The sequence below is a fragment of the Carlito syrichta genome, unplaced genomic scaffold, assembly GCF_000164805.1.
Source record: "Carlito syrichta isolate Samal-C Ts95f unplaced genomic scaffold, Tarsius_syrichta-2.0.1 Scaffold277815, whole genome shotgun sequence".
NCBI classification, from domain to species: domain Eukaryota; kingdom Metazoa; phylum Chordata; class Mammalia; order Primates; family Tarsiidae; genus Carlito; species Carlito syrichta.
In genome coordinates, this window is record NW_007221911.1 from 308,500 (window position 1) to 322,081 (window position 13,582).

Sequence of the window (13,582 nt, forward strand, 5' to 3'; positions counted from 1 at the left end):
GAATTAATACATCTTTTTAGCTACCCATAAGCCACCACTTACTGTTGAGCAAAAGTGAATCAAATTCAAGTCCTGCTCTGTGGGTTCACTTACTGGAAGACACCTGGGTGAGGCTTTTTATTTGATGCAAGGGTTATTCATAGTACAGTGTTTGGATACTTTTTGAAGCCAATTCATGTTGCCTCGAGGTGTTTCTAAATTGATTCCCAGGAATAAAGTATTTATAAATCATAAGCATAAATGATGAACACACCATCCCAGCTGTCCTCTGGTATAGTCCCAAGGACTGCCCCTTGCGACTACCAACTCCCTTGGAAAGTTAGTTGATTAGTTGATTGGGTTAAGTTGATGATTCTAAACCCTATGAGACCCAACACCTTATTTTATAACAAATATTTGTAACCCTTTTTATTATCCTTAAATAAAATTCATAAATAATAAAATCTGTGTACATAAAACGTCAACAAATAAATATAGCTCCTTCATAGTAAATAAAGGAGAAATAATAAGAAAATAATTTCTAATGATATAATGCAAGAGTTATATTTTGTATAATAATTATTATAATAACTATTTTAATGCTGTGCTAAAATAGAATAAATAATAAAGTTCACAGACATTTGCACATAATGTAGATTCACTGTAATATAATATATAAAGTAATATCTAATACATGATGTATGTAAGAACAATATAGACTGGTACCTACATGCCTTATTGGTGATTCAAAGTGATTATACAATGTGTAATTGTGCCACAATTTACATCGTAGTTGTGTACCTAGAAAACTCATCTTGTTGAAAGTGTACGAGTTACTTTGTACTTATATGTAAATGTATCTAGCATCTAGTCTCAAGTCAAGTCATTAGAAGCATATTTTCTTTTTCTTTTCTTTTTTTTTTTTTTTGAGCCAGAGTCTCACTCTGTCACCCAGGCTGGAGTGTAGTGGCATGCTCACAGCCACTGCAGCATCGACCTGCTGGACTGAGGCGATCCTTCTGCCTCAGCCTTCCAAGTAGTTGGAACCACAGGCATGTGCCACCATGCCTGGTTAATTTTTTTGAGTTATTGTAGAGACGAAGTCTCACCATGTTGCTCAGGCTGGTCTAGAACTCCTGAGCTCAGTCAAACCTCTCGCCTTCGCCTCCCAAAGTGCTAGGATTATAGGCATGAGCCACCACGCCCAGCCAAAAGTTTCCGGCATGTTTTCAATACATAAATAAATTACCTCCATGACATTCAAAAGCTTGCAGGACTGAGCACTGTGCTATTCTATCCATCTAATCACCTATCCCTACCTTCCAAAGGCCAGTGTGCTCCCCAATCATTAGGTCATTCAAGAACAACTGCTATAAGTTTACCAAAAATGTCCTCTCTTGAGTGATGTGCTCTGCACTGAAAACCATTGGGTTAACTTCTAATATTAAATTTCACCCCAAATAATTATGATTTATTCTCTTGATTTTTGTCATCCTTGTAAACGTGAGGAATGTCTACAATAAAATAATGAATAATTAGGTTACTTAAGAGACAGTAAATTCCATAAGAGTTAGGGTCAAGTCCATCTACAGTAGCTCAGTACTCAGCACAAGATCTGGGCTTTACTAAGTCCTACTTGAGTGAGTAAGTAATTTGGGACTTAGGTAACTGGGTTAGTGAAAAGTTGTACATTATTTAAAGGAAATAGTTGTATTACTTTCTAGTGCATGCAACAATACCTCAATGTTCACTAGAAAAACTTGTAGTTAGGAATTATTTGCAAATGCCATTTCAATAGTTTCTGTTTGAATGAGTGACACTAAAGTGTTTGAAGGCATCTGGAACTTATTGAAGACCCAGGATTCTTGTATCATGTTGAATAACGAAAGGAAACATGTTGAAGACTGCATGAACTGTGCATTAGGTCCTTGGCCTAAGAGGTTTGCTTAAGTTTCACAATGGTCTGTTAGGAAGCTAGAATTTATTAACCCTATTTTTTACAAGTGAGAAAAATTGACTCAGCAAAGCAAATAATGCTCCCAAAGTCAGACAATCAGCTAGATGGCAGGAAAAGGCCTGAATCTGGAACTATCCGATACCCAAGAAATCATGCTGCCCCTGCTCTAAAGTGAGGCAAAGCTAGGTTTTTGTAAATCCACATCTGAAGGGTCAAGAATTACAAATATGAGAGATCAACCTTAATATAAATTTACTCTATATGTAGTTCCAATTGTCATGTCTATTAAATTCCATTTTCCTGGTGGTTCAGTGATTTTTACACTGGTCCTATGTTTGGCCAGGTTCCAGGATCTGTGGTCATGTGTGAGCCCCCACTGGCCCACTTTTTGAGGGCAAGGGCATGTCCTCTTCATTGCCGGGTCTCTATAACCCAACATGTTGCCTGGCACAATGTGTGAGTTCACTGAGTGTTTGTTGAGTTGACTTTAACTGGGTGATGTTTCTCTTTTCAGGCCTTGGCCTTACACAATCTTTCAACGAGGCTTTGACTTGGTTTTGGGAGAGCAGCCCTCTGATAAAATATTCAGGTAAGTGATTGTCCAGGGTCTTGCTTATTTATGTCTGATGTATGTCTGCAAGTCCCCTAACTCACTTCCCCCGACTTTACTTTCCTGTTGGCAAAATATAAAATGGGGAAACACTTATTACTCTTATTTGTTCTGCCTGCCCAGTAGCAAAAGTGCTTGCCCCCAAATCATGCCCAGCGACAACATGGAGGACTTTGAAGTCAGGCATAATCTGTTTGGGTCCTGCCTTCCTTCCTTGTTAGCTCTGCAAACCTCAGTAACTGACCTAAGTTCTTGGAGCTTCCAGTCTCTGCATTTGTTAAATGGGGCTATATTACATGCCTGGCTGGATTGCAGTGAGGGATATATGAGACAATGCACGGAAAGTCCCTGGCACAGAGTCGGGCACAGAGCAAGCAATTAATGTCAGTTTCTGCCTCTCCATTTTGCATCTAATTTGCACCTTCCTCATAGAGCCTTAAGTTGTTCAAAATGAATCTCTCCCACCCCTGCCTCCCCCTTCTCTAAACTCTGCCTCGTTATTTTCTTTTATCTACTACTTTCCTGATGAAATTGGATGCTTCTGGTCCCTCCCATATTTCTCTATCTACATACCTGGGAATAGCGTATTAGAAAGTCCCACAAGCAGAGGAGGATTTGGGGTGTCAGTCATGAACTATTAGATTTTCATAAAACTTAATTCATACCAGGCCTTAGGTGGAACACAGTTTGCTTCCCAACGAAGATCCTATGACACATTCATTTTGTCAATCAATTTTTCACTTAGCATACATTTGCTGAGTACCTACTAAGTGCCAGAGGTGGTGCTTAGCCAGGCAGTGTGGGCATGAACGCATCTCCCTCCAGGAATGAGCCCTCCAGGAGAGGAAGCGGATGGTCCTGCACAGGTGGGTGATGGCAAGGATGGATTCAGTCTTCATGCCTTTTTGGAGAAATGGTGTGCAGCGTGGGGCAAATGGAAGACTTGCTCCCTTTCCACTGCACCCAGAAGTGCTGAGTCCCACTTCTTCACTGCCACCCTTCCAAGCCCCTTCCCTAGACCATCACTGTCTTCCATGCCTGACCTGGTTATTAGTATTTGCCCCTGTTTTTTGCTTCTGAGAGCTCACACTTCTGCAGAGCTTCTGCTGCTTCTCCTGGTAGCTTGGGATGGACTTGGCTTGGCCTCAGCAGTACTCTCCTAAGGCATGCTCCTAGCTAAAGTGCAGATTTGTAGAACTACTTCCTCAGAGGGCCTTTCCCTGCCCTCTTCTCTCCTGGGTGTCTCTCCCAGGTCAGGCTGGGTCATGCTAATGGCACTGGCTTCAGGCTACCTTTGAGGATTTGTGCGTTAGGAGAAGTTAACTATTTTCCTCTGACTGCAGCAGGCATTAAAATTTTCCAACAAGGGTTTATCATTTGCCCAAGAATTTTCTTCCCTTTTCCAACTGCTGATCTTCCAGGACTTCAAAGCATGATAAGGATAAGGCAGATGGAGAGCCTAGTGGAATTTGGATGATTAACGTAAATAAGTTCCCTGTTCCCTAAAAGTCAGATGCTAACACTTTACAAAACAAAGGCCTTAATGAAATTGCTATTAGAGCAGAACCTGCACAAAACTGTGTTTCTATCCCCACAAGCACCACAGATTTTTTTCCGAACTAAGGACTGGCTGTGATACCCAAGCACTAAAGAGGGAACCAGTTGTGTAGTTTGACCCATGAAGTCAACTATCTCAGGAGCCAATGGGTTCATTGATAAGTGATCATTAGCTTTTGCCCCTAATATGACAACAGTTAGTCTCTCAAATGAAATCAATGGGTCATGATCTGCTTATTTTAGGTACTATAAACTTAAATCAAAACCCACTCCAGTATTTGAAGAAACCACTTAGCAATGACCACGCTGGAAAGTTCAATGGCATGGCCAAGTGACTGTCACTGGTTATTTATTTGCTATTCTGCTCATCCATGATTTAGTGTTCTGATAAAATCCAAGCTACTCTACATTTCTCTGGGCTGTAGAATAAAATTTAAATTCTGATGTAGATAAGCTCTTAGTAGACTCTGTTTTCCAGTTGACTCACTGTCACCAATAACTTGTCTATTCCACACTTCGTACATTTGTTTATACCCTTTCCTCTAGCAAGAATGCACATTCTCCTTTTAATATAAATACCACCTGTTTCCATGGTCCAGACCAAGTCTCAACTAAACACAACATCTACTGAACACCTGCTGTTCAAGGCTCTGTTTCAGATGCTGTAGGCCAAGATAGTTCCTAACATCAAGAATTTACAGCCTCATTCAGAAAGTGGTCACCAACCCTGGTCCTCTGTGAGGATCCCAAGTGTGCTTTAAAAATGATCAATGGTCATACCTAGCACAAACCAATTAATTCAGAAGTTCTGGGAGGTATGGCCAGGGCATGAACATTTTTTAAAAGCACTATGGTGATTCCAATCTGCAACCAGTATTGAAACACTCTGCACTAAAGCTTCTCCAATCCACTGCGCTTATCCACAATGACTTTCCCCTCCACATTTCTATAATATACCATTATATTTCTGTCAATTAATGTATTTCATATTTATTTTTAAACTACTTATTTGTTTCCCCCAATGATGTGGCTGTCTTTTTGAGAGGAGTGGTAATTTTTTCACCATTGTAAATATTTACTATCTAGCATACAATTTTGAACAGAGGAGGCCTTCAATTGATATCTACAGATAACCGTTTTAGATATTTAACCTGAAGACTTGAACCCAGACTAGGAAAATACCTTGGTCATCAACCTAACCTTGGTAATCTGCAATCTCAAATAACCTGGGAAGTGTCCAAGCTAGATTCAGAAGGACCCTGAATCTTCTGACTGAATCATCTCACCAAACTTATTCTAGTGCCCATGACGTCCTTTTCATTGTAGCTGGGACTAGACTGTGTACTAGACTGTGATGGCAAGGACTAGTGGAGCCCAAACTGATCCTTCAGAGACCTTCCTCCCTTGTCCTGTGTCCTCCTATATCCTGGAGACTAACACCTCATCCTGGAATAGCCCTCTCTGGGAAGGAGTGAAGATGCCAGGTCAAGAGTTATTTATCATCCCCCGATACCATTTCATGCCAAGCCACGTGGAGAGCACAGGTTTGTTCTTTCCAGCACTCCCTGGTGAGTGTTTGCCTCTGAACAGAAATTTCAAGCTCTAGTTCAATAGGGCCATACCCAGAACTCAGTACACCGCAGCGCCATCAACTGTGCTGGTCACCACCAGCTGTCACAAAGAAGGCCCAACTTGGGAAAGCATTCCAGATGTTCACCCAACTTCTCTTGGGTGGCTTTTTGAAGCTGTTCCTGCCAAATCCGCAATGAATGAGGGACAGATGAGATTTTAGGACACAGCTTTTCTCTGACAGTCTGTTCTATATTTGGTTTTTGGAGTTACTCAGTAGATTTTGCAGATGAAAGAGAACTTCACAATTTCATAGGCCTGAGCCAGATTGGGCTGGAAAGCTGTGTGATCCATACCTGAGAATCAGACCAATCCCAGTATTTCCACTTACACACAGTGACCTTGGGGAAGTTACTAATCTTAACATATTAGTTGATAAGTTGGTGAAATGGGGTCAAATGACCCACCTGAGGGCAAGCTCTGTTGTACAGGTAGATGAGGCAGCTGTGCAGAGTACCTGCTCCTTTGAGAGTCCTCAGTCAAGGTCAATCTCACCCACACCTGCCTTTGCTTTCCCTACAGGTTTCACCTTGACTCTAGGAGACACTGCTTTACATACTGACGTGGTCCAGTGTAGTGTCTCAGGAGCTGCTGTGCACTTAGGAAGTTCCTCATGATCTCAAACCCAGATCCATCTTTAAATCCATTTAATCCCAGAGGCTAACCCAGAGCTGGCTCTACATGAAGGATAATCTTCACCACTGCTTCCACTTTTAAATATGAACACTGAGATTGTGTCCCCCAGAAGCTAGTACAAACTCAAGAACCTAACGAAATCCCCTTATTGATCCATCAACAAAATTGATTGATTACCCTCCAAGGGCCAGAAATTGTGTTAGGTCGTGTGGATACAAAAATGACAAAGAACTGTTCTCTGCCATCCAAGAAACTGTGTTCTTATAAGTGGTGATGGACACACGAGAAGACAGGGACAACTCAACATCTCAGAGCAGCAAGGGGGTTCATGTAAGTGCACGGAGGAGAGTCCCTTGCTCAACCTGGGTTGAGGGTGAAGGTCCTGGGGGGCTTTCTGGAAGGAGTGAGACATTAACTGAGTCTTAACATGAGTAGGAGTCAGGTAAAGGAGAGAGGGAAGAAAATCCAGAAAGGACTCCAAGGAGCAAAAGTAAAGAGGTGAGGAAATCAAAATAACTTTAGGAACTACAGTCAGATTGCATTTTAGGAGTGCAGAGTGTGATGCAGGGTTTGGTGAAAAAAAGAAGGCTTAGAGGCAAGTGGGGATGGCCTCTTTGGGGAGTAGAACTTTGTACTGTAGGCACAGGGTGCTGTAAACAGTTCAAGTCAGAGTGGATGTGTTTGCTTGTCCCTTAGGAATATTAGCATATGCAGAGGAAGAAAAGAAAGTGCGAGATGGACAGGCATGGAGCCTCCTCTTCCAAAGTAAAATTAATTGTCAGAAATGAACTGGCGCTGCCAACAGCTTCCTAAAATCTGTTAAATAAATTGTAAACTGCAGGTCACAGATCTGTTGCTCTGCATCAATGCAAAAATTGTAATGTTAAAACCAAAATTGAAAACAAAAACTCATTTCTGTGTCCAATAATCTCCCTCCTCCTTGGTACCATAAAATTGTTGATGTTCTTTCTGATAAAAGTGGTGCCCCCCACCCTAGCCTGCCTGTTGCAATGTTCCCATCTCAAGAATATTCATTCTGAAATGCAAAGTAAAATTATACAAATTCTTGGAGGTGGTTTCCCTCAATCGGCATTCATCCTTAAGTCTCACATTCCAGGCACCTTGAGGCAACCATTAATCCTGAATTGGTTCCTTAATCTTACAAGAAGAAGGTGTGTGTGTGTGTGTGTGTGTGTGTGTGTGTGTGTGTGTGTGTGTGTGTGTGTGTAAAGGAGCTGCCATGCCTACAGTTTTGCCAACCGCTTCACAGAATGAGCTGGTGGTCTTCTTTTGTCCCCAAAGTCATGCGATTTCCTTCCCTAGTGCATCCCCCTTGCGAACCACCTCCCCCGACCCATGCAGACTTACTGTCTCATGTCCCTACGGGTGGGGAGATTTGAGAGCCCCTTTCAGAACAAGAAGCATCTCTGACAGTTCAATGTCGCTTAATGCAGAGGTTCACCCAACAGGTCAGAAAAGTAGGAACCAAGCATCAGGGTGGAAATGGGAGAGAAATTCCTCAAGTCCTGTTCACACCCCTTTTACCAATGGCTCTGCCTCTCTTCTGTAATCCCGGTGTTAAGTTGGCACTCTGCCCTCCACACCCCCAGCTGCTCTAACGTCCAGGCTCTCTTTCAGAGGGTGGAAATCACGTGGTCTAGCTGTCCTCTAAAACATGAACTCCCATCAGTGGTTACACTCTATGGCCTGCCTTCTGGAGAGGACTACTTTCTAAAATAAAGGGATTCAAGTCATCATTCTGGTTTCCTAGCCTCTCAGGCAACTTGGGGAGAAAGAGGGGGGTGTGTGGGTTAGGGAAGAGAAGGGAGCAGGATTCTGAAGTGGTGCTTTGTGACAGGCATGCTAATGGGGCCAGGGCCTAGTCCTGTTAAATTGTAAGCATCCTTCCATTGTTCCTCCCTTCCACACCAAGTAGGGAGAGGATGCCAGACTCTACAGCCTCCCAGTATCCCACCCACACTGGCTTTTATCCCACAGACTATTTTTGACTATGAACACAGAGCATTTGAATGCTTTTGAAATGAAATGAATGAATAAATAAACAAATAATCTCTCATGGTTTTCTTAAGCTCTCCCTTGAAATGCTGATTGATTCTTTTATTCCTTTTAACCCTTGTTATAAGAATTAAAAAAAAAAAATTTCCCTGTGTCCCAAGGGTTAGCGCCTTTAGCTAAGGGTGTGGGTAGGAGTGCAGAGAATAAATCTGAACTGGTTTTTGTCATTTGCTCACCCCCTTCTCTCCCTGGAGACTCCTGGCTTCAGTCATTTCTGTTCTTATCACACAGAAGCCAGAGAAGAGGAGCTTTTCTTTCTTTCTTTCTTTCTTTCTTTCTTTCTTTCTTTCTTTCTTTCTTTCTTTCTTTCTTTCCCTTGTTAGGGTTCCTTCAGGCACAGAGATGCCACCACTGGCACTGTGGGTGTGCAGCCGTGTGATGGAAACGGTGAGAGGCTGGCATCTCTCTTCAATTAAAATGCCTCCAATTATAGCTGACTCAAGACAAGGGAAGCCCAGTCTCAGGTGTGAAAAAGCTGGAACTTGCTTTTTATAATGTGGTGAAAACCACTTCTGCTGGATGTGGTGGCTCACACCTGTAATCCCAGCACTTTGGGAGCCCGAGGTGGGAGGACTGCTTGAGCCCAGCAGTTCAAGATCAGTCAGGGAAACATAGTGAGACCCTATCTCTATGAAAAAATCAAAACAATTAGCCAGGTTTGGTGGCACGTACCTGTAGACAGGAGGCTGAGGCAGGAGGATTGCCTGAGTCCAGGAGCTGGAGGCTGCAGTGGGCTGTAATCGTACCACTGCACTCCAACCTGGGTGACAGAATGAGCTCCTGACTCAAAAACAAAACAAAACAAAGCAAAACACTCTTCTAAAAGGCTAGTGAGCAGCCACCTTAATTGGTCCTCCAGCTATCTGGCCATGTGACCAGGGGTCAGCCTCTCTACCTCCCTCATACTTAGTCATCACATCCAAAAAATGGTAATCCACTCCCTTCCTGAAGAGGACTGCGAGGGGTGAGGAGGCAGCTGGCGACAAATGTCAGATCCACCAGCAGGTGGCAGTCATTCCCCAGCCCTAACCACCTACCTGGCACTGGGTGTTCCTGCAGGTTCACCTACACCCTCGGAGAGGGCATGTGGCTGCCCCTCAGTAAGAGCTTTGTGATTCCACCAGCCGAGCTGGCCATCAACCCATCAGCCAAGTGCAAGACGGACATGACCGTGATGGAGGATGCCGTGGAGGTCAGGTGAGTCCTGCTGCAGGGCTGAGGCCCACAACTGCCTTGGGAGTTAGAGTGAGAAACCACCTGAAGGTCCCAGGTTCTGGGGAAGGAGTCAGGAGAAACTGAAAGAAGGTATTGGCAGGCTGCCTTCCAATTCCCCATATGCAGCGCCCAGGTCTTCTTTTTATCTGGGTCAATATTGCCCACCCCAGGACTCATTCACTGGAAGAAGACATAAAATCAGAGTTTGTAAGCACTTCCCGCATACCCTAAGGACTGACAGGCAATAAAATGTTAATTCCTTGCCCAAGTTTAGACTTCCTTTTTTGGTCAGGTGTTACAGTCTTGGCTCCTTTCCCAGATGTGGAAAATGCCTAGAATTCATTAGTTCAAGGCTCAGAGTATGGTCAATGTTCCATTTTTATAAGGGAGTGTGAGACTGACCCAGTGGACCAGACAGGAACATGGAATGGAACGCTACTGGCTGCGTCTGGAATCTCCTTGACTTCTCTGTTTCTCTGCACAGGGAGGAGCTGATGACTTCGTCCTCCTTTGACAGTCTGGAAGTTCTCCTGGATTCCTTCGGGCCTGTGCGGGACTGCAGCAAGGATAATGGAGGCTGCAGTAAGAATTTCCGCTGCATTTCAGATCGCAAGCTGGACTCCACTGGCTGCGTGGTATGTCTGCTTGCGGAGCTCATCCATTCTGTTGACGGCTGAGGGGAGGGAAGGCAGAGGTTGAGACACAACGCAGATTATGTGGATTAAAAAAATGTGCTGTGATCCCCAGTTACAACCACCATCTAGTGAAAATTAGGAGTTTTTTCTTGCTAAGGATGGGAAGCTAATCACCCATCAGCCATGTAATCAAGAAGTACTTATGGGGCACTTACTGTTTGTACTAGAACTATTCAAGGGAAATTTCATGAATTGTGTACATGATATTTTCTTTTTAGTCTTGCAAGAGAGTGGGTAACTACTATTTGAGAACTAATTAATTGCTTAATAATATAACATTGACTTCAAATGTAATAAGAAATTTTAGCTGAAACCTACCTAAAGCTAGAGTGATGAAAGAAGTTACCTGTGCCAGGAGTGAGAGTGGAAAAACAAAAATAAAGATGTGTTCCCTTTGCGACCACGACAATGAGCTCTTGCTTTTTCAGAGATGGGTTTCTACTTTGTTATCAGCTCTATGAACATTAAAATTCTGATGCTCAACCATCCAATGGGTAGTATGCCCACTACCAGGGGGGAAGAGAGCTTGCTAGAAGCCCAGACCTTACCTGCACACAATTTTCTTATGTAACAAATCCTCACATGTACCCCACAACTCAAAAATAAAATAAAAATTTTTAAAAATCAAAATAAAATAAAATAAGTGATGCTATTCTATTAATGAATAAGATGATTTGGCCAAGCAGACAAAGATGTCTCCCACACCATCAATGTGAAGGCCATGTTGCACCAGGAAGGTAAATGGAGGCAGGAGCAGATGAAGCTTCAGCTGCTGACTTCTTTATGTTGGCCATGTTCACACCCATCAGCACAGTTGTCTGTTTCCATCCCTCTCTCCAAAGAGGAGACGGATGGGACAGAGGAGGAAGGTAGAGAAGCCTTGCAAAGCAAGAACTGAGGAGAGGGGTGGACAGGGAGAGATGATTCATAGAGGCCGGCGTTTCTGTTGTGTTGGGGGTAGGGCCAAGATCCAGCTCAGGGCATATACAGTGCCCATCTCACTTTCTGATCTGACAGCTGTGATGTGTGAGGGACCCCAGAGCAGGAGTGGACACATTTTCCATCTCTTCTCTTCCTCATCTCAGAGCACCTGTTCTGTTCAGGGTGCTGCTCTTCATCAAAGAGTATACCTAACTGGGACCCAGGACAGAGCTCTCCCAGCCTAAGGCCTCTCAAAACTTTTACCATTCAGGAAGTAGCTGACAAGAGCCTGATTCATTTGAGAAGAGAGAAAAGATGAAGAAAAGGGAGGTGGGGAGAGAGGGAGAGACAGAGATGTGGGAGAGAGACAAAGACAGAGAGAGACAGAGAGGGAGAGAGAGAGAGACAGGCAGAGACAGAGAGAGAGAGAGAGAGCAAGAGCACACATCAGAATGCTGGCAGCAAGCACTTGGGGCAGGTAGGAGGAAAACCTGTAGGCCCATCATGAAAAGGGAAGGACAGAAAGGACTCTCGGGAAATACAAAGTAAAGCATTCTTTGGGTCGTCTTCTGAAGGTGATCAGGAGGGAGGTTGATGTCCCACAGTGCTCCTCTCCCTGTCATACATCTTAAGCAAGGAGATCCCCAAGTGGGTCCCTCAGGAGATAATTTTACTGTCTAATGGGACTCCCAACTGAGACACTTTGACTGTTCATCCAACATTTCTTCATCCAGATTTCAGCCTTTTGTTTCTCATGACTATCTTGGGTCACTCTAAGTACTAAAACACCATGTGCACATGTGTGCATCTCCCTCCCCCACCCACAGCCACTCTCTGTGAGTTGATGGTGCACACACATTCATACGCGTGCAGGGACAGATTCCTCTGCCCTTTTCTGAGCCCACAGGTTTGCCTGTCAGATGCCTTCTCTTGGTGATCCTAGCCCCTTTTACTTGGCACACAGCTGCACTGATGGATTTTTGTACTTTTAACACTGTGATCTGTGAGACAGAGCTAGCAGGAATAGTTCTGATGAATATGCATTTGCAATAAGACTGCTGCCTTTTAGAATTGGAGGCACTGCTGAAAGTTGCCCAATTATGCCAGTGCTTGGTATTAGCATAACACTTGGAAGCCACTGGTCCACGTGGCCCTTGGAGAAGAAGGGGAGGAGGATTGGCAGACACCCTCAATTCACATTCCTCATTGGCTGTGAAGGAGAGGCTGTCTCCCTGAGGCATGAGGACTGATGGGTGAGAGCTGATGTGCCCTATCATGACCTTGTGACCTTACTGCGTAGGTTAGAGACTCACCTTGAGCTTGCCCTGACTCCAGCAGGCATCAGTACTGCCCCAAAGCCCTGATGTTTCAGCAGAGTGGTCTTTGTCACCTTGAAGTAGCCCAGGGACAAAATCATCAGCTGAACCTACCGCAGTTTGAGAATAGACCTGCCTTTCACCTCTCCACATAAACCCTTCCATGCTGTTCTCTGGGTGCTGAACTGAAAGGCTTTCCAGGAAAGGCCAGTTGTCATGAGAGGAGAACACTCAGAAAATGCTGTTTCTTAAGGAACCTGAGACAGGGCAGAGGAGTGGGCAGAGACAGAGCAGACAGTTGAGACTCATCCATCCATCTGCTGCTCCACTTTTATTCTTTCTAGGAAGCAGGACAAGCTTCTCAGTTACACTCGGACTCCCACAGGGTTAATTACCACCTGGCTAATTGCCTGGTTGTCTGTATAGTCCCTGAGGACAAGAAACAAATACCATGAAAGACATAGATCTGTAAAAACCACCATCACACCTTTAGAACCCAGACCTCTCTCCAATAGCCTGGGAGTGCTGCAGTTTTAGAAGGGTTCCCAGAGCCACCCACCCACCACTGAGGGCCAAGTTTTACTCATTGTCCTCACTGTGCAAGGTGGGAGCTATGATTCCTCCCTGAGAAGAACAGCAGTTCTCTAGTCTGTAGAGCCTGGCAGGGTCTTTCAAGGGTACTGGGTTATTTTATTACAGAAAATTTACTGGGCCAAAGTCACAACTTAAATAGCTCCTTAGATGAAAATCTAACATGGGCTTCACTGGGCTGAAATCAAGCACCAAGAAGGGCTTCAATTATTTCTGGAAGTGCTAGGGGACTCCATTCCCCCCACTCTTTGCAGCTTTTTCAGCCCACCCAAATTTCTTGGCTCATGGCCTCTTTCTTCCTCCATCTTTGAAGCCAGCAACAGTTCATTTTTCTAAGCACACCTCTCTCTCTCTCTCTCTCTCTCTCTCTCTCTCTCTCTCTCTCTCTCTCCCCCCCCCC

General features: G+C 44.1%; 1 protein-coding gene across 2 annotated transcripts in view; it reads left to right on the forward strand.

The window, feature by feature from the left end:
- The window catches only part of ASTN1 (astrotactin 1), a 318,270-nt gene that overhangs the window by 201,842 nt on the left and 102,846 nt on the right, over nt 1-13,582 (forward strand). For both annotated transcript variants that reach the window (XM_008052472.2, XM_008052473.2), the window contains exons 9-11: nt 2,451-2,525; nt 9,504-9,641; nt 10,144-10,294. In XM_008052472.2, coding sequence (XP_008050663.1) covers nt 2,451-2,525; nt 9,504-9,641; nt 10,144-10,294 — 364 coding nt within the window. The remainder of the gene's footprint in view (nt 1-2,450; nt 2,526-9,503; nt 9,642-10,143; nt 10,295-13,582) is intronic.